Source organism: Oncorhynchus tshawytscha, linkage group LG20 (genome assembly GCF_018296145.1).
Source record: "Oncorhynchus tshawytscha isolate Ot180627B linkage group LG20, Otsh_v2.0, whole genome shotgun sequence".
NCBI classification, from domain to species: domain Eukaryota; kingdom Metazoa; phylum Chordata; class Actinopteri; order Salmoniformes; family Salmonidae; genus Oncorhynchus; species Oncorhynchus tshawytscha.
In genome coordinates this window covers 14,217,942-14,245,370 of record NC_056448.1, presented here as the reverse complement: position 1 = coordinate 14,245,370, position 27,429 = coordinate 14,217,942, and the positions used below count along the sequence as shown (strand labels likewise).

The window sequence follows — 27,429 nt, the reverse complement described above, 5'->3', positions numbered from 1 at the left end:
CAGTTCACAGTCCGGAGCGTCCGGCGACAGTTCACAGTCCGGAGCGTCTGGCGACAGTACCCAGTCCGGAGCTCCCGGCGACAGTTCACAGTCCGGAGCGTCCGGCGACAGTTCACAGTCCGGAGCTCCCGGCGACAGTTCACAGTCCGACAGTTCATAGTCCAGAGCGTCCGGCGACAGTTCATAGTCCGACAGTTCATAGTCCGGAGCGTCCGGCGACAGTACCCAGTCCGGAGCGTCCGGCGACAGTTCAAAAAGGTCCAGAACCTCCAACGATGGGCCACAGATGCAATTTCCTTTTTCCATTCATGTGTATAGCCTAGCCCATTAATACTTGTAATTCAATTATTAGACTACCTGAATACTGAACTTGTAGCCACACCAATCAGCTCAATAAAAAACTATTCTTGGACAAAAAATGGACACGATGACCATAGATCTGCACTCAAAGGCATGCAAAAAGTCTGTACAGTGCCAGTTAATGTCTTACTGTAGTGGGCTAAATTAGGGCCATACAGAGTGATTCTTAGTAGTCTTCAACAAATCTACTTTGAAACATAACCTCACAAACATGGTTATGGGCTTAAGAAAAGAATACATCTGTACCCTGTCAGATATAGAGTTGAAATGTATTCCATTTTGAGTTTGCTTCACAATATTACAGTTTATATACATCATAGAAGACTGAAATATAAAAAAAACTGTTTGACATAAACACCGGATTTCCATTGTTAGAAAAATAATATAAATTTATGAATGCATTTATGAATAACATTCCACCCAAGAGGCCAAAGACGGAGCTTTCGGTCATTGACTGCAGGAAAGGGCTACACCCCCCAGATTAGATTAACAGGTTCTTTCTTACTGTAAGTGAACATTTCATTACAGCAGCAATATTAGAATATAAACTATGTGGCATCTGCTGTATGTAAGTGCTACTGCAGCAACAAATACATATTGGGTGGGTGCTTATATTTGTCCTATTTCACACATGTAAAAGTGTGTAATATGCATGTGTGAATTAAGGAAAAATATGTTTTTGCATATCACAATTCTCCTTGAGACACCCTCTGAGAGTGAAGTCACGACCAGGGTCTGCCATTATCAATGGAGACTCTGGAGCAATTAGGGGAAATTTCAACATTTTCATATTCATCATCTCCATCACCACCCCAACATGTCGTTGGAAACGACATATATCTCTTTATTTACGACAAAACATAGAAACGCACCATTTTTTCCACATATGTAGATGTTGGAGTGGTGCTGGAGATGATGAATATAAAGTTACAAATTGTGAAATGTCCCTTTTAAGTGCGTTGCTCATGGGCACCTTTGACAGATTTTTTCACCTTGTCGTCTCGGGGAATAGAACTAGTGGGCCAACACTCTAACCTTCAGAGAGGTCAGTTGAGGGTGAAACATTGATCAAGATAAGCCAATAAGGTGCACATAGGTCGATTTATTTGGGTTTATTGAGGGTTACACCTTGAATACATGTGTGTGCTAGAGACAAGGTGACATCAAACAAGTAGCCTAAAGTGGAGTGTGCAGCCCTCAGCGTCCTTTCACTACCCCATCATGAGACCCCAGAGCTTCTGCTGCAAGCCCAGATCAGACAGATAGCCCCCGTGGAAATCTCCTCTTGGCTATGGGTCTTCAGGGGACATCATCCTTCCTGAAGGCTTATCTCATTTATTTCTCATCATTGTCTTGATTTGAGAACTGACACCAAAGCCGATTACAACATTATAGACCATCTCTAATGACATTGCACGTGTTTGAAAGACTACATTGAGACGCTTTGTGTGTTTGAGCTAAAATAAAATATATTTCCGAAGGCCTAGGGCACAAAAGGTGAATTCACATGATGTTCTTCTGTGAATGAAGTCTAGAAACAACTAATTGATACTAATTAATGCCTAATTAATACTAGATAACAGTGTATGAGCACACTAAACCATGCATGAGCTACACGTGGTGCCACAACACTCGTTTGAGTTCATTGATGGTGCATGTTTAAATGCCTGCAGTCAAACACAAAGATGTGTAATAATTGAATTACCCACCTCAATTGCACTGTGAAACTCACCATTACACATGTTATAGTATAATTCATATGATTTCTTAATATTTAAAAAAATATAAGACTTTGAAACATTTCATCGCACAGGGAGGAATCATGAAACAATTTAAGATTTTGTCTGTACACAATTAGGCGCTCAAACGAGTGCCCAGTGAAAGTCTACATACCCTTTATAAAGTCTTCACATTTTGCTGCCTTAAAATACAGTACATCTAAAAATGGATTAAATTGGGTTTTTGTTCTTACTGATGTACACAGCCCACTCCACATTTCCAAAGTGAAAGAAAAATTATAGAATTTTCTAAATTATATAAAAAAAACTAGAACAAAGATGTCCTGATTGTGTGTGTCTTTAGATCCCAGAGTTAAATACTTGGTGGAAGCACCTTTGGCTGCCATTACAGCTGTGAAACATTTAGAATAATATTCTACCAATTTTGCACAACTATTAGGGAAACATATCCATGCTTTGTCAAAATTGCTTAAGCTCAGTAAATTTGGTTGGGAGTCGTTGGATGGACAGCAATATTCAAACCTAGTCTTAGATTGTTAAGCATATTTAAGTCAGGACTGAGACTGGACCATTCAGGAACACTCAAGACCTAAAATCCGATCTGGTGTGTCTTTCCTATTAACATTAACTCCTCAGTCCCTGCCAGTTACCAGCATACCCATAACATGATGCTGCCACCACAACACTTGAAAATAGAAAAGGATCAACAATATTGCATTCACATCCACCTTACTGACCTGTATGACAAAGTGAAAAGAATAAAGCCTGTTTTTAAAAAATCCACTCCAAATCATCCATTCTGTTTGCAACAAGGCTGTTAAGTAATACTGCAGTAATACTATTTTTTTGGCTAAATTAAAAACTACAGGCTTGGGTCAAATCCATTACAACACTGAGTGAAACCCTCAGTTTTTTCAAGTGGTGGTGGCAGCATCATGTTATGGGTATGCTTGTCAAAAACACCAGAATGTATTTCTAAGAGGTGTTGAGTGTTCCTGACTTAAATTTGCTTGAATATCAGAGGTTTGAATATTGCTGTCCATCAATGACTCCCACCCAAATTTATTGAGCTTGAGCAATTTTGACAAAAACAATGGATAAATGTTGCCCAAAGGTGCTTCCGCCAAGTATAAACTCTGGGCTGTGAAGACATACGCAATCAAGACATCTTTGTTTTTTATTTAGTATTCATTTGGATATTTTTCTAGAATTCTCTTGAACTTAAAATGTGGATAAGGTTGTGTAGATCGGTAGGAAATAAATCAAATGTATTCCCTTTTGAGATTACATTTTAAGGCAGCAAAATGAATTCACAAAATGTGAAGACTGTGCAAGAGGTGTGTAGACTTTCACTAGCGACTGTATGACCAACATTTGAGAAATCAAGACATTTGAGCAAAATCGATATAATCGTGGGTAGCTTGTTACAACCTCAAAATTCCCCTAACTATTTTAGGTCTGTACTAATCTCTTGTGGACAGACACACATAACATAACTGGTATAGATTTTAGTTCTGGATCTCAGAGATTATGTCTGTACAGATATTAAATCAAAAGTACCCATAGTGATACCAGCGTCCTCTACACCTGTGTTTTCATGCACTGCAGAAAAGCAGTTCGTTACAAACCTGGGGAGTGCCTAGTTGTTGCATGGAAGGAAACATAATGTTACATATAGATATGTAAAGTATATTGGAGATACTTGAAGTAGAAAATAATGTCTGTTCTGGTTACTCTATTTCTATGTGCAGCTTTTTGTTTCATAACCTTTCAGTTAGACAAACCTGGGGGAACTTTATCTCCTGACATTCCTATTGGCCAGTGCAACATAAATGCAGGCCCTTATATCTCCAGCAGGAGGAACACTCTGTTCCTAACCAGCTCAGAGGAACAGGACATCCTATCCTAGGAACAGAACATCCTATCCTAGCACCAAAACACAAACTTTCACTTTCCTTCTGGCCTCTGCCTATTATTGTATAATATTATATACTTACGGTAGTTATTACCTTATTACCAGATCAATGGGGCACCAGGCACCACCATACACACCAGCTCAAATAAATATGGTTTTCTAGCTATTTTCTAACTCTTTCCCTCACACTCAAAATATTCTGTCATAAATAGTTATTTGTCTCATTCACTCACTCTGTTGCACAGACACTCACTCAGTGTTTGATTAGAGAACTACATCGGGGAGGGGGACAGATTATGTTTATATCTCAGTTCTTGAAGTATGGGAAGTTTACATTATTCTCAATGGAGGGCTTTGTCTTTCTGGAACACACACAAATACACATACACAGACAAAGAGCTGTCCACATCTCCATGTGTCTTCAGCGTGTGGATCCTCCCTCTGCTTGTCAATCAGTCCCTCAGCTCGGCCCTCCAGTGATGATGTCACAGTCCCAGGGGCGGAGTCTTAGAAGATATCAGGGCATTGGCTCCAGTCCTGTCTGTCTTTGGACTCCCAGTATCCACCCCTGTAGACGTAAGTGCTCTCCCCCGTTGAATCATCTGTCCTCCTCTCGAACCACAGTGGCTGGAAGCCCTCAAAGTCTTGCCCTAAGGAGTCAGAGACACAAACATACACAGATGTTCCTCAATATGGGTAACATTTTGCTGACATACACTGTATCACAATTGTCAAACTTCCTCTTCCTAGTTTCTATACTGTAATCTCTCTTGAGATGTCTTATCTAGTCCTTTCACACCGCTCCTCACCTTCTTCCAGGGCCTGTGTGGCCTGTGCCTCCCTCTTCCTTCTCTCCAGCCTCTGTCGTTCCTCCAGACGCTGTTTGTGGGCGTTGGCCTCGTCCCATAGCCCCGACTCCATCAGCCGTTGGTCGGGCCTCAGGCGGCTGTCAGTGGGGGCCACGCCCTCCTCAGGCTCGTTCAGGGTCAAGGCCAGGGAGGAAAAGAAGTGCATGTTCTCAGCATTCTCCCTGGTGGGTGGAGAAGGCACTGAGGTGAGACAGATAGGATGGACAGAGAGGGAGAGGGCGAGTAGCAACGGGTAGAGAGGTGGAAGTAAGATAATGTGCGAGGATGCAAGAGGAATCAAATAACTTGTATAAATAGGTTAGCGTGCATTATGTGCTATAAGGCTGACTTCATAATATGCAGGCAGGCTGATCTTACGGAAGTGGGTATTTCTTCCACAGCAGTTTGGGCTGGAGCGTCTGGTAGACAGTCTTTTGTTTGCCCTCTGACCCTCCACATCCCCGGCTGCTTTCTACTATCTTGGCACTCTCCATCTTCTCGTCCCAGGTCCCAGACAGGATGTGGTGGGCCGTGCCCTCGCTGTCTGCTACCACACCTGTTACCTGGAGACACAACACCAGAAGAGGGAGGAGACATTGAAGATGGTAAGGACTGCTAGTTTGTTTCTACATGAGCTTTTTTAATTGGTCGGCATGCAGCACAGAGACCCAGAGGGCAAACCATGGATTCACCTTGCGTGGGAGGTCTCTGGAGAAGTAACTGTAAGGGACAAACTTGAGGTGGCAGGTGTCCTTGGTCCTGTGGTTGACTATTTCAATGTCCCCAGACTACAGAGAGAAAAACACAGGCTATTTATCCCAAGCCTCAGGTTGATGATTCTCCTAGCTTTAGCATTATTTACATACTGTCTACAACATGTCAAATGTCCACAACATGCAATATTTCTAGTTTATCAATGTTAGCAGTCTATCGTAATCATTTACTATGGATGTCAATAATCACAGTACGGGACACTGTTAAGAGTGAGAAAAGCAAAGCCGTACATAAAGGGATGGAGACAAATGGGAGAAAACAGATACGATGAGTATTGCCGACATAATGAGAGACAGTAGAGGAAGGTAGAAACCACGGGGCAGATTCTGCAAAACACCGCACATATCTACAAACAGATCAAACACAAATATACAAATACACATTAAATATGAGAGACACACACCTGGTCAATCCACAGTTTTCCTACGATGATGTTGTGCACCGTGGAGGTGACTTTGCCCCACACATAGTGATTCCCACTGGAGTGGAACTGCAGGTGGATACAGCCTAGAGAGAAAGAGATAATTAAAATAATCAGCCAGTGGAGGCTCCTTTGAGGAGGAAGGAATGGACCATCCTCCTCTGGAAATTTCTTTTTTAAAAAATTTTTTTTATTGTGAAACATAAACAAAGTTATCCATTTTAGATAAAACTATACTAAATATATTCAAATGTCACCAAATAATTGACTAAAAAACACTGAAGGTGTACAGTAGCCTCAACAGCACTCTCTGGGGTAGCATCATGGTGTAGCTGGAAGACAGCTAGTTTCCGTCCTCCTCTGGGTACATGGACTTCAATACAAAACCTAGGAGGCACATGGTTCTCACCCCCTTCAATAGACTTAGACAGTAATTATGACAACTTTCGGAGGACGTCCTGCAACCTATCAGAGCTTTTGCAGCATGAACTGACATGTTGTTCACCCAATCAAAGGATCAGAGAATGAAACTAGTATAAAAAGCATAAGCTACAGCTAGCACTGCAGTGCGTAAAATATGGTGAGTAATTGACTCAAAGAGAGAGAAATACAATAGTTGAACAAATTAATTTCTTCACGAATGAAAGAAAAGCAAGAGAGAGAGAGAGAGAGAGCTAGCTATATTTTGTTACATTTTTTATAATTTCACTTACTTAGCTAGGGAATGCAGCTAGCTAGTTTAGCCTACTCAGCTATGTTGACTATGACGTTAGCTAATATGGTGACACAGCGATGTAGACTGTGTAGCAGTTAGCGGTTATGATATGGTTTGGCTTGGAGAGGTTTTTGTGTTGTGTTGGGCAATGAGTGAAGTGAAGGAAAAAGGTGAGAGGAGGAGAGCGTGTAGAATCGAGAAGTAATTATACAACGAGCAAAGTGATCATGCTGTTCTGTATGTAGCTGCTATGAAAGTGAACTGTGTTTGCGGGTGATCAGGGGTGTTTTCATTCCGTCGATTCGGTTGAAAAACGTTCCTTAAATGGAAACAAATGGAACGGGGATAAACATACCTGAATTTGTTCAATAGAAACACTCGTTAGCAACTGTTTGGATTAATGATTACACCCTAGGTCAGCTAGATGCAGGCAAGCGTGTGCAAGGCGGTATTGAATGTGTCACTGTTTGGCATCTTGATTACTCACATTTTTCTCTCGACCTGTGAACCTACATTGTAAACTTTCATTCGTAGGCTAGGTTGTAACAACCTCATGATGGATCTAGGGAATATTTGAGTATCATGTACAGTAGTAGCCTAAACCTATCGATGTTACATTGAGCTGGGTGAATGGAATATGAATGGCAGTCATCCAATATGCTGTAATAGAAATAAGTCCATGCTCATTAAAAAAAACATTTGTCCTCCCTAATCTTAAACGGCACTGACCACCACTTGCAAAATGTGAATATTTTGAAATAGCTGTGTGACATGCTTCAGTATGTGTAACCAGCAATTATTGCATATCGGAGGAACATTCATGTACTGGGTATGCATGGCTCACCTAATGGCATGACAGAAATGTATTTCCCTCTGAACTTGCTGTCGATAGTGATCTCCTGCCACAGGGTCCAGCCTCGTTGTGACATCACATGGTGGGCGGCGGCTGGGGGGTGGTGACTGACCTGAGAGAGCAGAAGGAGGAGGATGACATCGTCAGTACGTAGGGGTGTGAACATTGAAATAAAATTGGGATCCTTAACATTAAGAAAAATCTCTAACTGAAAAACTATGTTTTTTGTTTTTTTTCTCCCACAAAATTAAAATCACAAAACATTATTTTCCGTGTTATAGCCCAACTAGACGATAAGCTATAAAGGCCTGGGGAAGTTGTGTAATTTAAATCAAACCAGAGAGGAAGAGGGGAACTTTAGGCTACTTTGGTGAATTTGCGAGGCTTCCAAGACATATGCCCCTTCTTCTCTCTCCCTCGCTCTGGCTCACCTGCTCTTTCTCTTCACTAATGATGCGAGTGTGTGTTCAGTCTTCGGTCTTGCGTGTAGAATATCCTATTCATTGATGAAAGGCCATGCTTACTACTGAAGCTGCGAGCCAAGAAATTGCGGAGTTACAGCATTCCATTACGAGATACTGGTTTTGATTGCCGAAAGAGATGCCTAGTGAATGGTTCTGACTCAGTCTGCCTGGTGGCTGACCTGCCTATACTGTGCGACTCCCTTCTTTCTATGAAAGATGCGAGGGTCTGTGTTCTCGAAAGTCTGGCAAATAATCTGTCTTCTCCGTTCCAAAAACACTGAATCTTAGCAGTCGATTCCTAGTGCAATCAAATCTTGACACTCAGAAATGAGAGTCGATGTGCACGGAGTCGAGGAATCAATTATTTTGGCGTTGACTCTCCACCAATACGTCATCGTCGTTAAGAGTTGGAAAAATGATAGAGAAAGGCAAGCGACAGCAGCGAAGTCCTGTATGGCAATACTTTGAGAAGTTAAATGAGATAGAGATGAAAACTTTGCATGAAAACTTTGCGAGGTGGAATTGATAGTGAATTGATAGTAATGGTGGTACAGGTCTTAGTACAGGTGTTACAGCATTTAATAAGTTATTGATAAAAAATGTCATGTCATTACATTAAGATAAAGGGGGGGGGATCACAGCTATATTCAATAAAAGTCACGAGTTGATTTAAAACCTATGTTTAACCCTTTATCATGGTGGGTGTCTTGATGGATTTTAACAAAATTGGATGACATAAAACAAGACTTTTCTGTCCTTGTATTTATGGCAGTGTAAGTTGTCAAAATATCATACATGAATCCTTAATCTGTTAAATTGGACATTGAACTTGAACCCTGAAAACAGTTTTCTTGGGCACACAAATCCGAAATAATGTATGCGATTGCAAAATCGAAGTCACCTTTCCTTGATACTTGATACTTAAAACCTAAATCGATACTGTCATTAACGTGGTTCTTCAATAATTATGCATAGTACTTGTTGGATGGGCATTTGGTGTCCAGCTGATTAGTTACAGCGTGAAGATTCCTTCCTGATCCAGGAAGGAATCTTCCAAATGTCAGTCAAGTGACAAAAAGCTGTTGTGACAGCGCAAGTGCTGGAAAAAAGGTGTTCGTGAATAATGTCCAGAATATTTTGGTGTCTCATTCCTTACGCTGGTGAAGACAGTTGTGTCTGGATCCACGTTGGATCTAATATCCCCAGCGAATTGATGTTGGTCATCTGTTATTTTCTGCTTGATTTACAGCAGGGTTAGATTTATCAGGGAAAGCATCAAGGTAATGAGTCCATGTTTTCATATGTTTTTGTCTACTGTGCGCAATTGTTAGGATTGACTCTAATCCTATTAATTATTATGGATATATTGACAACAAAATAAATATCCTAGTGGGCTTATTCACAATATGATCTGGTAAGGTAATAACAAAATTCAAATACTGGAACAGACATTTCCTCAATTTGGTGCTTAAAGTTCTTGTAATTATTGTTGCCAATTTATACGTTCTCCTGCTCCTTTATAATTATTCATGATTTCATTTTTTATCTGTTTTTGTGAGAGATGTGGCCACTTTCATTTGTTTCCCGCAACCTCAATATTGTCATCCTCATATTAAGTGCTTGAAAAAGTTCCATGAAGTCCTTGAATTTGACTTACCAATGTCTGTATGAACCCTGCTTAAAGGATGTATAGACCTTGTTGTATAGGTGAAGTTATCGGCCAATTTGGATATATTTTCACTTTTAGTACATGTGGAACTGCATGAAAATCCTTTTTATTTTCATTTCAAACCATTTAGAAATTGTTATCCCAATGTCACCCATTGGCCCCATTATTTATAGAAAGATCCCTCTGTGCACCTCAGACATATGTTTCAGAGAGAGAGAGAGAAAGAGAGCCTGTGTGCGTGCTTGCGTTGTGTCTGACCTGCTCGCAGATGGAGCGGTAGCCAAAGTCGTCCAGGCGGTCCAGCTCGTAGGTCTCCCCCAGCAGGGGGTTGAAGGGCTTGGCAGTGCGGTGGATGGTGGTGGAGTAGGAGGACACAGAGAAGGCTGCCACCAGACACATCTGCTCCAGGGACGATTCGCAACGAGCCGCCCGGTCCAGCAGGTCACTGTACTCCAGATCCTCAGTCAGACGCTGCAGCATCGACAGGGGCTCGTTGAAGTTCACCTGAGGTTACGCACGCAGGAACACACGCACGCACACACACACACATTGGAGTTAGACCCAACCGAGTTGCTGAACTGTTGCACAATCTATATTCCTCTAATTCAAATCTGGACTTGGAAGCCAGTTCCACTGCTTTGTTTCATTCTTCTCCTCTAATCAGGATCTGATTTAGACCTGGGACACCAGGTGGGTGCAATTAATTATCAGGTAGAAAAGAAAACCAGCAGATTTGAATACCTGTGCTCTACTGCCACCATGGTTATTATTTTAACCTGCTGGTCAACTATGAACCAGTCTTTAAATCTTCAACCGGTACAGCCAGAAGAGGACTAGCCACCCCATGGAGCCTGATTCCTGCCTTCTACAGTTTTTCCTAACCACTGTGCTTCTGCATCTGCATTACTTGCTCTTTAGGGTTTTAGGCTGGGTATCTGTAAAGCTCTTTAGGGTTTTAGGCTGGGTATCTGTAAAGCTCTTTAGGGTTTTAGGCTGGGTATCTGTAAAGCTTTTAGGGTTTTAGGCTGGGTATCTGTAAAGCTCTTTAGGGTTTTAGGATGGGTATCTGTAAAGCTCTTTAGGGTTTTAGGCTGGGTATCTGTAAAGCTCTTTAGGGTTTTAGGCTGGGTATCTGTAAAGCTCTTTAGGGTTTTAGGCTGGGTATCTGTAAAGCTCTTTAGGGTTTTAGGCTGGGTATCTGTAAAGCTCTTTAGGGTTTTAGGCTGGGTATCTGTAAAGCTCTTTAGGGTTTTAGGCTGGGTATCTGTAAAGCACTTAGTGACAACTGCTGATGTAAAAAAGGCTTTCTAAAATAAATGTGATTGATTGCTAGAGCTTGCATTTCATGCGCACACACTACATAGTGCAAATACTAGTACAGACCGCAGAATCACTTCTCGTTTCTCTTACAGGCATGGGAATCTTGGACAGCTCCTTGCCGATGCAGTTCTTCATGATGCTCCACAAGTTGAGGGAGTAGTTGGGTTTGTCTGGGATGCGGCTGCGTCTAACTCTGCGCCGCTGCATGTTGTCGGAGCCAGGGTCCTGAGAACAAATACATGTCAAACAGTCAGGTAAGCTGAGGTATTATAGGATAGAGCTCACCCTTAAATATTGTATCATCAGGCCCTAAGGTAAGATACAGTTGTCCATGGTTTACTACGGCTGGGTATGTAAAGGTGTGGTAAAGAACAGAAGCCTGCAGACTCACCTTCTCGTCGTGGCTCCATTCATTATTGGGCAATCGTCCGCTCATGATACTCTGGTTACTGGCTGAGCGTCTGAAACACAAACACACTATGACTGCTGTATACACAAAACACAGTATGATGAATTCATTAGACATCAAGAAGTATAATGAATTATACTAGCATCGTCATATTACATAGCTATATGAATGAACTCTACTTGGCCCCATGATCAGTAGAAATGAGGTCAGCGACCCTGACTGAGAAAAGAAAAGCCATATACTCTCACAGTTCCGATGCAAAATACATTAAACTAATGTTTCAACAGCAAACCTTCCTTCAACAGGGTTTCATCCCAGCGACCCTGACTGACCTGTGCTGGGTGTGGTCAGTGGCAGTCACTGTGATGAAAGCAGGGGAGTCCTCCATGGCATCAAAAAATTCTGTGTCCTCATTCTCATCACTGGCATCCCCCTCCCGCCTCCTCTCACCCCCGTCTGCCAAGGACACAAGATCATTCAATTCAAATCAAATCAAATTATATTGGTCACATACAATTGAAGTCGGGAGTTAACATACACCTTAGCCAAATACATTTAAACTCAGTTTTCACAATTCCTGACATTTAATCTCAGTAAATATTCCCTGTCTTAGGTCAGTTAGGATCACCACTTTATTTTAAGAATGTGAAATGTCAGAATAATAGTAGAGAGAATGATTTATTTCAGCTTTTATTTCTTTCATCACATTCCCAGTGGGTCAGAAGTTTACATACACTTAATTAGTATTTGGTAGCATTGCGTTTAAATAGTTTAACCTGGGTCAAACTTTTCGTGTAGCCTTCCACAAGCTTCCCAAAATAAGTTGGGTGAATTTTGGCCCATTCCTCCTGACAGAGCTGGTGTAACTGATTCAGGTTTGTAGACCTCCTTGCTCACACAGACAGCGTGTGGGTGGACCATTTCAGTTTGTCCGTGATGTGTACACCGAGGAACTTAAAACGTTCCACTTCTCCACTACTTTCCCGTTGATGTGGATGGGGGGATGCTCCCTCGGCTGTTTCCTGAAGTCCACAATCATCTCCTTTGTTTTGTTGACGTTTAGTGAGAGGTTATTTTCCTGACACCACACTCCCAGGGCCCTCACCTCCTCCCTGTAGGCCGTCTCGTCATTGTTGGTAATCAAGCCTACCACTGTAGTGTCATCTGCAAACTTGATGATTGAGTTGGAGGTGTGCATGGCCACACAGTCATGGGTGAACAGGGAGTACAGGGGAGGGCTGAGAACACACCCTCGTGAGGCCCCAGTGTTGAGGATCAGCAGGGTGGAGATGTTGTTTCCTACCCTCACAACCTGGGGTCGACCCGTCAGTGATTCTGCGGTCTGTACTAGTATTTGCACTATGTAGTGTGTGCGCAGAGAGTCCAGGACCCAGTTGCACAGGGCGGGTTCGTGTTTTGTGTTTTTGTTTGTGTAGATCTGATTTTCTAACATGAGTTCGTGTATGATATAAATGAAATTCTGAAAGACAAACCAGCGACATAATCAAACTGATACAGTGCCAACTTTGCGTGCAGTGCCAGGGATGACCAGAGGAGGGCCAGCTTCTTGTGAGATTCCAATCCATACCAAGCAATAAACTGCACCAAACTACCTTCACAGTAAGAGCTTAAACCATTGACAGTGTTTTCCAATCAGTTGCACTATCAAATATGAGAGGAGAGAACAAACTGCTTGTGTGTGTGTGTGTCTCTGACCTGAGTGTGTGCTGGGAGCCTCTCTCCAGGCCCTCTCCAGGCTGTTGTGTTGCTTGGCTAGCTGTTCAATAGTCTCCTCCAGGTGGTGGCGCTGTTCTCTCTCATACTGCAGGGCTCTCTGCCACTTTCGGCTGTGTGTCTCTGCTACGTCCAGGAAGTCCCGACAGGCCTGCAGCCACAGAGGTGACAATACATCCATAACACATCTACATCTACAGAGCTTAGCTACACCAAACAGTCAATATGTAATAAACACTTCTATTGATCATGGCATTGAGAGTTTTTATTGTTAGATTGACTACTAGCATTGGTCATACAGAAAGATCGATTGAAATAGCCAGTAGGCGTTGTACTGAAATGTTAGCAAAGCAGCAGTGAGTCGGTCCTCACATTGATCATAGCATTGGAGGTGATGCGGAAGAGCGTGGCACGCTCGTTGACGGTCTTGAGTTTGTCGGTGCCGTCGGTGGCCGTGCGTAGGTCCTCGAGCTCGCTGAGGGATCGCTGCAGGGCGGTGCCGTGTTTGCCGATTAGCTCGTTGCAGGTGCTCAGGTCGTCCAGCTTACTGGCCAGGGTCTTCAGAGCCCCCTGGGTCAGGGCCCGGTCTGGCTGGGGCACGGGGGCCTCATCTCCAGAGTCATCTGCAGACCAGCCACAGTGGAAGGCAGAGTCAGAGGGTGCAGCACTGAGTTACCATGCATTCAGGCATTTGCTTACGAAGCCAGATTCTTAGAATAGCACTTATAGCTTGATTCAGTCTGTAAGTGGAAGACATTATGATTGATTTTGAGGGTTGAAAGTGCTTTTTTTTTCATGCTGTAGGACGGTCACACTCATTTAAGTTTCCATTATGTACCAAGAAGGTGAGGCATAGATACTGTGGACACTTATAATTGTGACGCACGCAGATATAAAACAACTTCACACTGACAAATAGACATGGAGACAAAGGAAAGGGAGGGATCGATGGAGATCTATTACGTGAAGTCATGTATGGGAATAGATGGAGAGAGTGTGAGGGATGGAAAGATATATTAACTCTACACACTGTCGTTGCCCCCCCACTCCCCAGCGGAAAGCTGTGAATGACATTTCCACCGTTGCCGTGGAAACACAGGGCTGGGTTATTTTTAGCAGCAGGAGGGAGAAAAAAAGATGACGCACTTCACTTCCCTCCGCTCCTCCCCGTGTTGGTATGAACGTGTTGGTATGAACGGGGCCATCAGTCACAGGCAGCTGAGAGGAAATAAATAGGCCCGTAGCAGCAGAGACAGACATAATCCTGGGGAGGGATCATTATATGGACCTTAAGGCACCCAGAGACAGGGAGAAAGGACTTTCCCGTGAGTGAAAGAGCAGCAGTGTTACAGTCATCTAAGAGCTGCTGGAGTCTAGTGTCTGACGACCCGCCACGGTCACCTAGGTCCCCCCGACCTTGCCATCTGCATCCGACAACAACAATAACGTCACCTGGAGTCTACATCATTGACACCTCAAAACTCTTACATACTAACAAGTGATATCTGCAAATAATGTTCTAAAACCATGACACTTTAAATAGAGAGATATAAATAGTTGGCTTCTCATTTCCATAGGGATATTTCTACAACTGGATCAAACTGTTGTGACTCCAATGGTTGTGAGTAAATTTGAGCATAAACAATGTAAGTATCCCAAATGCCTACAGTAGATCCTACTGGGCCAAATCCATCAGCTTCTGCATTTGCCTGCTTCACATGACACATGCATTCATATATAAGCTACAATCTCCCATTCAGGCAGGTAGGTTTTATGAATCTAGGTCAGTGTCAGGCAGAGCAGCCGTGGAGCTCCAGTGCACAGTGAAGAACTCCCAAGGTGTCCAGATCACCAAAAAACTAACATGGTCCAAGTACACCAAGACAGCCGTGAAGAGGGCACGACACAACCTATTCCCCCTCAGGAGACTGAAAAGATTTGGCATGTGTCCTCAGAAGCTAACAGTGGGTTAATAGGCAGTTAACCCGCTGTTCCTAGGCCGTCATTGAAAATAAGAATTTGTTCTTAACTGACTTGCCTAGTTAAATACAGGTCAAATAAAATAAAGATCCTCAAAAGGTTCTACAGCTGCACCATCGAGAGCATCCTGACGGGTTGCATCACTGCCTGGTATGGCAACTTCTTGGCCTCCGACCACAAGGCACTACATAGGGTAGTGCGTATGGCCCAGTATATCACTGTGGCCAAACTTCAATGTTTAGGGAAGGCCCTAAACATTGTCAAAGACTCCAGCCACCCTAGTCATAGACTGTTCTCTCTACTACCGCACAGCAAGCGGTACCGGAGTGCCAAGTCTAGGTCCAAGAGGCTTCTAAACAACTTCTACCCCCAAGCAATAAGACTCCTGAACATCTAATCAAATGGCTACCCAGACTGTTTACATTGCCCCCCCCCCTCATCTTTTACACTGCTGCTACTCTCTGTTATTATCTATGCACAGTCACTTTAATAATTCCCTCAATTATCTCGACTAACCGGTGACCCCACACATTGACTCTGACAATGTCAGTGACACACACACACACACACACACACACACACACACACACACACACACACACACACACACACACACACACACACACACACACACACACACACACACACACACACACACACACACACACACACACACGTACCTCCGACAGCTACTCGGCATGGTACTGCTATGACAGCAGGTAGTTTACAACTGCATCTACATAGTCACCAAAACATGTCTGTATGAATAGGCACACCCCTGCTAAGACACAAACTGTGATATAGTAGTCTAAATGGACTGTGAGTAATATCTGCGATACAGTAGGACAGGAGGAGGGCTGCATGGTATGTTTGTGTGTGTGCGATCGTTAAGTACCCAACATCACTGTCATGTGTGGGTGTCAGAGGAAAACACGTCAGCAGATAATTGTTCGAGATGGCCCTTGTTGGCCCTGATTCTGAGACATCTCTCTATGATCCACCCCTACAGCTGATGGAGAGGGAACCCACAATAGGGACGGCGACAGAAAAGATGCCAAGAAGAGGAGAGACAGCTACTGTTACTAGAATACAATAAGACCCTGACAGATGATGGCGATCGCAGCAGAGCTACCATCCAGTTAAAACAACTGGCGTGCCAATCTATTGTCACCTATGATGTCATTACTGAAGACCTCTGTAGTTATAATAATCAATCACCCAAAACCGATCACACGCAGACACACACATAGCCCATACAATCTCTCGCTCGCAAGTACGCTCGTACACGCACGCACAAATGACTTCAGTAAACCCCAATCTGGTGAACTTCTGATGGGACAAAACAATACTAGAACAACATCAGTCACTGTTAGGTTGTACAAGTCCTTAATGTGGCGGTAGCTCTTTACTGGTGCCCAACCTCATTGACTAGGGAATTAGAGCAGAAACCATAAGACTGATAATGAATTAAAATCCACAGCTTTGGTAGAGTAATGTAGTTAGTTACCTTTCAGTCGGTCAACTTGGTATAACACAGCTTTGGAAGTGTAATGTAGCTAGTTCTCTTTCAGTAGGTCAACTTCGTATAACACAGCTTTGGAAGTGTAATGTAGTTAGTTACCTTTCAGTTGGTCAACTCGGTATAACACAGCTTTGGTAGTGTAATGTAGCTAGTTCTCTTTCAGTCGGTCAACTCGGTATAACACAGCTTTGGTAGTGTAATGTAGCTAGTTCTCTTTCAGTCGGTCAACTTGGTGTTGGTCAATTCGGTACAACACAGCTATGGGGAGTTTGCACACTAGCGCCCTCTACTGAAGAACATTAGAATCATGCCTGACAAGGCCAATGAACACCGTACCTCACCGGAAGCCCCGGCTTCCACAGGTGATAAACCCACTTCAGGGTCTACAAATTCAGAATGCTCACAAACAACCGGTTGTTCTCGTCAGCGGTTGGTTCATCTCCATCGTCCTGAAGGACGAGTACTGTCATGTGGCCATGTATCCCCCTCACAGGAAAGTTCCTGAGGTTCCATTTCGAGGCTGTAGCCTACGAGTTCTGTTCCTCCCTTTTGGGATTTCCCTCTCGCCTCACACTTTCACTAAAGTTGTGGAGGCGGGTTTGGCACCTATGCAGAGTCTGCGGCTCAGCATATTGGACTACCTGATCAAATGGCTGGTGGTAGCGGAGTCAAGGGAGCATGTGGTGTTACATGCATCATTGCTGGTTTCCCATGTTCAGTCTCAGAGTTTCATAGTGAATCAAGAGAAGAGCTGTTTGACTCCATCTCAGCGCATTCCGTCTCTGGGTCTCGAGTTAGACTCAGTCGAGAATCGTGCCCTCGGTTTCCGGCTTTGCTTGGTCCAATTTTGGCTAGGTCACCTAGTGCATTTTCAAGCAGTGCTTGCATCTATTAGGGATGATGGCATCTATGATAGCAGTGGTTCGCTATGGGCTGTTGCGACCCTTCCAGCAGTAGGTGATAGACACTCTCTTGGACGTATTGTGCCATCTAAACCGCTCACCCCGTCATGCCTACAGGCTCGGTGGAGGGACCCGAGGCTGTTGTCACTGGGGATCCCCATGGTTCGAGTTATATCCCTCAAGGTGATCATGACAGACGCATCCCCTCGAGGGTGGGGTGCGCTGTGCGAGGGAAGCTTAATTTGGGGGTTGTGGACAGGGTCGCAGAGCGTTCTGCACATCAGTTACCTGGAGCTTTGTCCCATTGTTGGCCGGCCAGTAGGTGCTGGTGAGGACCGACAGCGGGACAGGTCAACAGATAGGGAGGGGTGCGTTCTCGCCCCTCTTATCCTTAGCTCGCTCCCTACTGCTGTGGAACGGTGCACACTTTCCCTCGCTCCTGGCGAGGCAACAACGCGGGTTTGAATCTGATATCTAAGTTGGGTGGAGGGGGGTCCAGTTCTCGGGGGTCTCCCAGATATGGGAAATGTTTGGCAGGGTCAATATAGACCTTTGCGTATTGTCGGCTGTTTTTCTCAATAAGGGACCTGAGTGTTCTGCTGGGAACAAATGCTCTCGCGCACCAGTGGCCTTGGACCCTCCTTTGCACGTTTCCCCAAGTTGACCTGATTCAGCCCACGCTGGAGAAGGTGAGTCTGGAGGGCTTGTCGTTGATCCTTGTGGCTCCACATTGGCCCAAATGACCGTGGTTCGCGGAGATCATTTGCCTTTTAGAAGGGGACCGGTGGCAACTCCCATTGTGCAGGGACCTGTTGTTCCAGGCACATTGGCAGGTCTGGCACCCGCAGCCAGAGATTTGGAGTCTGGGGGCTTGGCCCCATAAAAGGTCCAATCTTTTTTATTTATTTATTTATTTTTATTTCACCTTTATTTAACCAGGTAGGCAAGTTGAGAACAAGTTCTCATTTACAATTGCGACCTGGCCAAGATAAAGCAAAGCAGTTCGACAGATACAATGACACAGAGTTACACATGGAGTAAAACAAACATACAGTCAATAATACAGTATAAACAAGTCTATATACAATGTGAGCAAATGAGGTGAGAAGGGAGGTAAAGGCAAAAAGGCCATGGTGGCAAAGTAAATACAATATAGCAAGTAAAACACTGGAATGGTAGTTTTGCAATGGAAGAATGTGCAAAGTAGAAATAAAAATAATGGGGTGCAAAGGAGCAAAATAAATAAATTAATTAAAATTAAATACAGTTGGGAAAGAGGTAGTTGTTTGGGCTAAATTATAGGTGGGCTATGTACAGGTGCAGTAATCTGTGAACTTCTCTGACAGTTGGTGCTTAAAGCTAGTGAGGGAGATAAGTGTTTCCAGTTTCAGAGATTTTTGTAGTTCGTTTCAGTCATTGACAGCAGAGAACTGGAAGGAGAGGCGGCCAAAGAAAGAATTGGTTTTGGGGGTGACTAGAGAGATATACCTGCTGGAGCGTGTGCTACAGGTGGGAGATGCTATGGTGACCAGCGAGCTGAGATAAGGGGGACTTTACCTAGCAGGGTCTTGTAGATGACATGGAGCCAGTGGGTTTGGCGACGAGTATGAAGCGAGGGCCAGCCAACGAGAGCGTACAGGTCGCAATGGTGGGTAGTATATGGGGCTTTGGTGACAAAACGGATTGCACTGTGATAGACTGCATCCAATTTGTTGAGTAGGGTATTGGAGGCTATTTTGTAAATGACATCGCCAAAGTCGAGGATTGGTAGGATGGTCAGTTTTACAAGGGTATGTTTGGCAGCATGAGTGAAGGATGCTTTGTTGCGAAATAGGAAGCCAATTCTAGATTTAACTTTGGATTGGAGATGTTTGATATGGGTCTGGAAGGAGAGTTTACAGTCTAACCAGACACCTAAGTATTTGTAGTTGTCCACGTATTCTAAGTCAGAGCTGTCCAGAGTAGTGATGTTGGACAGGCGGGTAGGTGCAGGTAGCGATCGGTTGAAGAGCATGCATTTAGTTTTACTTGTATTTAAGAGCAATTGGAGGCCACGGAAGGAGAGTTGTATGGCATTGAAGCTTGCCTGGAGGGTTGTTAACACAGTGTCCAAAGAAGGGCCGGAAGTATACAGAATGGTGTCGTCTGCGTAGAGGTGGATCAGAGACTCACCAGCAGCAAGAGCGACCTCATTGATGTATACAGAGAAGAGAGTCGGTCCAAGGATTGAACCCTGTGGCACCCCCATAGAGACTGCCAGAGGTCCGGACAGCAGACCCTCCGATTTGACACACTGAACTCTATCAGAGAAGTAGTTGGTGAACCAGGCGAGGCAATCATTTGAGAAACCAAGGCTGTCGAGTCTGCCGATGAGGATGTGGTGATTGACAGAGTCGAAAGCCTTGGCCAGATCAATGAATACGACTGCACAGTAATGTTTCTTATCGATGGCGGTTAAGATATCGTTTAGGACCTTGAGCGTGGCTGAGGTGCACCCATGACCAGCTCAGAAACCAGATTGCATAGCAGAGAAGGTATGGTGAGATTCGAAATGGTCGGTAATCTGTTTGTTGACTTGGCTTTCGAAGACCTTAGAAAGGCACGGTAGGATAGATATAGGTCTGTAGCAGTTTGGGTCAAGAGTGTCCCCCCCTTTGAAGAGGGGGATGACCGCAGCTGCTTTCCAATCTTTGGGAATCTCAGACGACACGAAAGAGAGGTTGAACAGGCTAGTAATAGGGGTGGCAACAATTTCGGCAGATAATTTTTAGAAAGAAAGGGTCCAGATTGTCTAGCCCGGCTGATTTGTAGGGGTCCAGATTTTGCAGCTCTTTCAGAACATCAGCTGAATGGATTTGGGAGAAGGAGAAATGGGGAAGGCTTGGGCGAGTTGCTGTTGGGGGTGCAGTGCTGTTGACCGGGGTAGGAGTAGCCAGGTGGAAAGCATGGCCAGCCATAGAAAAATGCTTATTGAAATTCTCAATTATGGTGGATTTATCAGTGGTGACAGTGTTTCCTATCTTCAGTGCAGTGGGCAGCTGGGAGGAGGTGTTCTTATTCTCCATGGACTTTACAGTGTCCCAGAAATTTTTTGAGTTAGTGTTGCAGGAAGCAAATTTCTGCTTGAAAAAGCTAGCCTTGGCTTTTCTAACTGCCTGTGTATAATGGTTTCTAGCTTCCCTGAACAGCTGCATATCACGGGGGCTGTTCGATGCTAATGCAGAACGCCATAGGATGTTTTTGTGTTGGTTAAGGGCAGTCAGGTCTGGGGAGAACCAAGGGCTATATCTGTTCCTGGTTCTAAATTTCTTGAATGAGGCATGTTTATTTAAGATGGTTAGGAAGGCATTTTAAAAAAAATATCTGGATTACCTTTGAAAGTTAGCACATACAGTCCGCAAGGGCACCCTCCACAAGAGGGTTGTATGGGTATACGTGTTTGAGTTTTGGTAACAAAATAAAGGAATTGTTCCTTTTCAGAGCTCTCTAGACATTTTATGTTTCTACAGGGGCTTTTCGAGCAGGGCAGTTCATTCTCCACCCTGAAGGTATATATGGCAACTATTTCAGCATATCATGTGAGAATCGATGGTGCCACTCTAGGGGCTCATCCCCTGGCGATGCAGTTTTTAAAAAAGAAGGTGTGAGCTGTCTGAGGCCGGTTTGTAAACCTATTGTGCCCACATGGGATTTGGCTTTGGTTTGGGATGTGCTGGGTGAGCCCACTTTCAACCGATGGAGTCTGTATCTGAAGATCCACTCCTACAAGACCCTCCTGCTCATGGCTTTGTCCTCGACAAAACGCTTTGGAGATCTCCAAGCATTATCCATTCACCCCTCCTGTATGAAGTTCGCCCTTGGCAACTTGAAGGTGAAGTTGTGTCCTAATGCGCCCTTCACCCCTAAGGTCATGACTATGTCCTACAGGTCTCTAGCTTTTGAGCTTTTCGCTTCCTCAGTATGCTTCTGAGGAGCAGTGGAGGTTACATGCCCTGTGTCTGGTACAAGCGCTACACATGTACATTTACTGGTCTGGGGTGTTCCGTGACTAACTTTTTGTCTGTTTTGCTAAACTGACTCATGGTAGAGTGCTTTCTAAGCAGCATCTCTCCCACTGGATTGTGGAGGCCATTTCTCTGGCATATGATGTGTCCACTGGCATATCAGTGTCCACTGTACTGTAAGCACTTTGAGCCATGGGCAAATGTAAAACCATCTAAATGGGCTCAGACCCTTCAAATCCTGTTGACTTAAATAATAAATGGTTAAATGGTTAAATAAATAAAATAAATAAAGGTTGAATGAAGAAACAAAGGACTTTGAAGTTTGAACCCATGTTCATAAACACACAAGCATACACAGACAAAAAAACCTTCCAGAGGGTAAGACTACTGGGGACAGAGGCAGAGGCCCACCCCTCTCCTATGAATGCAGAGCCTGAGAAAATCTGTCATAAACCCTATCTGTAGAAAAACATACTTTACATTTTATAGACATATTACCACCATCTGTCATATTTAGGTCAGTTCAAATCAATAAGGAGGTAAAAGAAAGAGCTTCGACTTAGAAATTCCGCCAAGAAAAGCGAACATATAAAAGATGCCAAATAACATAGCAGGTAAATCACACTTGTCCCATTGTGCAGCTGAAAAATGTAATAAGAGGCCCAATGAGGTTGATTGGTGTTCAGCTCATCAATCTTGTGAAACACTACTGGGAAATCTGTCATAGTTCATAAACACACACTAGTAAAGTCCCATCCTGAAATAAGTCTACCCCACTTACTGTCAAAGTGAATTAGCATGAGGACAAAAGAAAAACACCTTACATTACAATACAGGGCATTCATTCACACGCACGCACGCACACACACACACACACACACACACACACACACACACACACACACACACACACACACACACACACACACACACACACACACACACACACACACACACACACACACACACACACACACACACCTCCACTATTGCTTACTTGACATTTCTGTCCTCAATATAATAATAGCAGGTAATCAATACTTACAGAGGAAAATTCCTTACAGAGGCTGCATTCAATCTCTTTCTCTTCTCCTTACAGTGCAGACGGAAAGAAAATTCTCTCAATGAAAATATGAAGCAACCCTCCCTCTTACTCCCCTGCCTCTCTCTCCTTCACCTTCTCTTGCTTCCTCCTCTCTTTCCCTCTCACTCTCCATAGCAGAGTGGGAGGAGGAGTTAAAATGCTAGAGGATCACTTCATTCAGCTCTGGCTGTCGTCATATTCAGAAAAAAGGGAGGGGGAGGGAGAGAGAGGGGTAGAGAGGAAAATAGAGAGCAAGTATGTGAGGGAAGATGGAAATTAGATGTGAAAGAGTGAGTAAGAGAGATAGAGAGACTGGGCCGCCATTACAAACTGTACCCTTGCACCATCCTTGGCAGTCACCCTCATTTCCACATGCCCACGAAGTGCAAATCAGAGACCTGGACTGAGACCAGCAATTGGTGGAGACATATCTCAGAATTAGACTGTTCAATCAAGCCAATTTATTTTAAAGGACCCTAGAGCAGTGTGCCCACTTAGCAATGCAATGTGCAGAAAGGCCACATGATAGCACTGGAAGATTTTAAGAGAACAGACAACAAACTTCCAAAGTAAAATTATATTTAAATGTTGCATTATACATATATAGAGAAAACATGGTTACTTGTTCCATTTGTTTAGCACATGCACCACCTTGTGGTTGATTCATGAATAACACTGGTAACCTTGACATTGAATACTACACTAAGATTTGTTTACCTCGGGTCCTTAACCTTATAATTTTCAGAAAAGTAGTGGATGCTCTAAAGGTTAGTCAACGTCGCAATATACATTCTCACCTTGAATGAGAAGAAAGCCCAAAGGTCAAATATCCCAGTGAGTTTCATATTGGTTTGATATAACTTTTTCATAATTTATAGTCCAATTCCTTTCAACAGGGTCACAAATCACTGTGTTCTGTACAGTAGTACGGCCACAATTCCTACAGTTTTGTCCTACTTACGTTATTTCTAAATATATACGAAGCTATCCACTCTCCCATTTAAAACCTCCCAATCCACCCAAATATGATTTTCCTCTTGCTCGCACCTGATTGGTGCATCATGTGAGTGGTGTTGGCCTTAGCCTGTTGGAGAGCCGAGACCCAGCGCTGACTCTCCCCATCGGAAGTGGCCTTCAGGTGGTAGTTCCGCCCTCCGCTGGTCAGCACCAGGTGGCAGGTGTCACCCACCTCAATGTGTGCCGTCGCCAGGGTGATGGTGCCACGGCAAGTGTGGGCCATCTCTGCCTGAGTCCTAATGCACAGAGACACATTCACACACAGACACACGTACACACAAAGAGAAAGGGGAGAAGACGCTGCTGACTAAATCTAGTTCTACAAAGACAGAAATGATACATAACAGGGCATGCATACTCTCGCACACATACAAATCCACACACGTGCAATTGTTTAATATTTCATAGAAGTATCTCACTTGAGCATAGCTGATGTGAATGCTTGGAAGTGTGTTCGTGTGTGCGTGTTGGTGCAATGTGCATGCGTTGGTCAGGACATAAACTCTTTATACAGTGGTAGTACTCGAGAGCACAGTTACATAAACACACATGCCACAGAGGAGAGTGGAAAGAGAGGGAAAGTAGAGTTGAATCTACAAAGGAGCAGTGCATAAAAACCCATTAGGCTCTATAAAAACACAGTGAACAAAACAGCTCCTCCATTAGGCTCTATAAAAACACAGTGAACATGACAGCTCCTACATTAGGCTCTAAGTCTAATGTGTTCAAACGGTATGCGCCCAACAGCCTTGGGGAGGCTACAGCTGCTGGAGTATGTCTGTGGTACTGAATGACTGAATGGACGTTTTTGCATTCACCACCAGTCCTTGCCTATGCTTTTCAGTTTCTCTATCTGTGTCCATCTCTCTTTGTTGTGAATGACGTAACAGCAGAGCTGTGCATTCCCACCCGAGACTGTAGGGCAGCCTGTAGGGCAGCCTACACACACACACACACACACACACACACACACACACACACACACACACACACACACACACACACACACACACACACACACACACATGCCTCTGACTAATGCCTCACAATTAAAGTGCATAACACTGACTGACATCACTCACTATTCACTGGTTTTAGGGAAATGTGCCTAACAACTGGCCATTACTGAATCAGCGGACCACACGTTCACACATTTTTAAAGCATCATGATGCATCAGGTAAACCATGTCCTACATTATCATCATCATAATGAAATGTTAGGACCTATATAGGTCCCCTACTTGTTAATGTACATAGAGCATACTACACTACATACAATGACAGTCGTTCCTGGAATAGAACATATCTAGGCCTAAATAAATAAAGTATATGTTCCAAAATATTATCTAAAATATTATTCACAGGTTCATCTATAACAATTCTCTACATGACATTGGCAAAAAATATCAATGACTACATCATATAGGCGAAAATATATATTCACTCTAGCAAACTAGATATTTTGGGGGGTTATGCTAATTGTGTCCAGCTAGCTCATTCTGCATTTATGCCATGTCATTGACTTTGACTAGAGAATTGCCTTCCTGTGGGAATGGGATGGATGAAGCTCATGGCATGCAGTTCTTAATTGCCACATAACGTTAGCTAAACATATTAAGATACTTGTTTTGATGAGTAATATTGGCCTAACTAGCTAGCTAGCTATGTTAGTTAAAAAGCCACGGCATTTATGTAAATTATGAACGTCAAGCACATTCTATAGACTGTCAACTACACGTGTAATCTAAGATAACAGTTGGTTTGAAACAGCACTTGATTTTGCCAGGATTCATGCAGTGCTAGCTAGCCTGACTTGACATCTACAGTAGATAGCTAGCGCGTAGCTAGCTGCTAGCAAATATTACCTGTAATATGACAGAAGGCCGTTGCTAAGGACGAACCACCGGCGTTGGTAGCCCTTCAAGTAGTTTGTCCATTTATACAGCCAGCCTTTGTAGGTATCAGACCCCGCAGGGTGCCCCCCTGAAGAAGTAGGGGAAGGCAAACTCTTCACCGGTTCACTCATTTGCCCCACTGTCAGCGGTAGATGGAGTCAGAGCAAAGGAATCAACACAGCTGTAGGTAGCTCTGTGTGGAGGGACGATACAGCTAGCTAGCTTGCCTATGATTCATAGTACGAAAGACCAACACCGCACCTGTTTTACCCATCATGTAACGTTAACGCCGATATGAGGTAACCCACTGTAATAGCTATTACTCGTTCAGCTAGATGGGGGGGTTGCCACGGGGATGGAGAGCGTGTTTAACCTTCTCCCTCTAACCTAGTTGAGACTTCAGCACGGGTCCTGATGAGAGGAAGGGGAGCGTGTGACGCAAATAGTGGATGGGGAGTCGACTCAAAAATAATCGATTCCCCGACTCTTTGACCGTTGATTCCCGTTGTCGACTTTCATTTATGGGTGTCAAACTCCGATTGCGCTAGGAATCGACTCCTCAACTCCTAACATTCATTATTTTTGCAACGAATGAAACTATTTACCGTAGTCTACTTCGAGAACACAAACTCTAGCATCTTTCACAGCAAAGAAAAAGCGAGCTAGTGATGGAGAGAGCGAAAAGGGAGGGGCACAGCCAGGAATGTCAGCTGAGCTATTCTACGCACAAGAGCACAAGAGCGAAGACCAAACACACACTCGTTTTTTTTTATAGCGAAGATGAAGTGGAGCAGGCGAAGGAGAGAGAGGATCGGGGCAGGACGGGAGACAGCCAGAACCCGAGGGAGAGAGAGGATCGGGGCAGGCAGGGAGACAGCCAGAACTGTGCGCATAGTCTATATCTTGGTAATCTCTATCTAGCAATGCTTCGTAATTTTACCAAAAGTATATTAAAGTATATATTCGTCTATCGATGAGTATTGCTAAGCTATCCTTCATAGTGCCAGTGAATTGAAGTTGAACATCTCCAAATGCATCAGTTTAATTATGCCTAAATGTGCAATAAAAATCATTGTCTATATCTTATTTAATGAAACCCCCTCTAAACTTTTTTGGAAATGACAAGTTCACTTTCTCATCCATAAACACAGCAAGGTGCAAATACGGTTCAGCAGCTCAAATCAACAGGATGTGGTGCATTGTTATTAGGAATGACGTTTACTATGGAGGGATCTCTAAAATAATGAATATAATCACACTTCATCAATTTACATATTATGGGGAGACCTATACATTTAGCAGCCAAGCAAGAGTTGGTCAGTGTAGCCTATTATCGTCTAGACATGACGTTGAATTATATTCACGCCTACAATAAAAACATCCAGGCTTCCATCATAAGGGTCCATTTTTAAAAAAAAGTAAGAATGACACGGGGCAGTAGGGAAAACGAATCCTGTGTGAAACATCCTCTGCAATATGTACATACTTGGATAATAAATACAAAACCAACATCTCTGGTAATACCGTCCGAATAGGGCTATGACATGACATGGGGGGGTTAACAGCCTAGAGTGTGCCGCATCATCCCATGGGATCTGTCAAGCCTGCATACAGCAGAAATAGCCACTGAAATATTCTAGTTCCTACACATCACCTTCTTAATCAAAACAGAATATACCTTTTATAGGCAGCACCATTTGGCCTCCCGATGCATCACTAAGGACCCTAGTTCAATTCCAGGCTCTATCACAACCGGCAGTGATTGGAAGTCCCATATGGCGGTGCACAATTGGCCCAGCATCGT

The 27,429-nt window shown here is 43.8% G+C and overlaps 1 protein-coding gene across 2 annotated transcripts; it reads right to left on the bottom strand.

The window, feature by feature from the left end:
• Nucleotides 1-1,442: 1,442 nt before the first annotated feature.
• LOC112219418 (oxysterol-binding protein 2) lies at nucleotides 1,443-26,327 on the bottom strand. Of its 2 annotated transcripts, XM_024380641.2 has the most exons (14): nucleotides 25,596-26,324; nucleotides 23,761-23,966; nucleotides 13,594-13,844; nucleotides 13,204-13,372; nucleotides 11,820-11,943; nucleotides 11,470-11,539; nucleotides 11,169-11,303; nucleotides 10,017-10,262; nucleotides 7,617-7,737; nucleotides 6,040-6,143; nucleotides 5,555-5,650; nucleotides 5,241-5,425; nucleotides 4,824-5,044; nucleotides 1,443-4,664 (listed from the first exon to the last, which is right to left on the bottom strand). In XM_024380641.2, the coding sequence occupies exons 1-14, from the start codon at nucleotides 25,754-25,756 to the stop codon at nucleotides 4,522-4,524; spliced, it is 2,232 nt and encodes a 743-aa protein (XP_024236409.1). In that variant the 5' UTR covers nucleotides 25,757-26,324; the 3' UTR covers nucleotides 1,443-4,521. The 2 variants fall into 2 exon arrangements, with proteins under 2 accessions (XP_024236409.1, XP_024236410.1); XM_024380642.2 differs by lacking the exon at nucleotides 1,443-4,664 and having other exon boundaries at nucleotides 4,889-5,063; nucleotides 25,596-26,327.
• Between the last annotated feature and the right edge of the window lie 1,102 nt (nucleotides 26,328-27,429).

Coding starts and splice junctions, on each gene's coding strand:
- LOC112219418 (XM_024380641.2), bottom strand. CDS start 25,756: ATGAGTGAACCGGTGAAGAGTTTGCCTTCCCCTACTTCTTCAGGGGGG. Junction 7,738..10,016: donor ACCGCTCCATCTGCGAGCAG/GTCAGACACAAC, acceptor CTGCTCTCTCAG/GTCAGTCACCACCCCCCAGC. Junction 5,045..5,240: donor TGGAAGAAATACCCACTTCC/GTAAGATCAGCC, acceptor TCCACCCACCAG/GGAGAATGCTGAGAACATGC.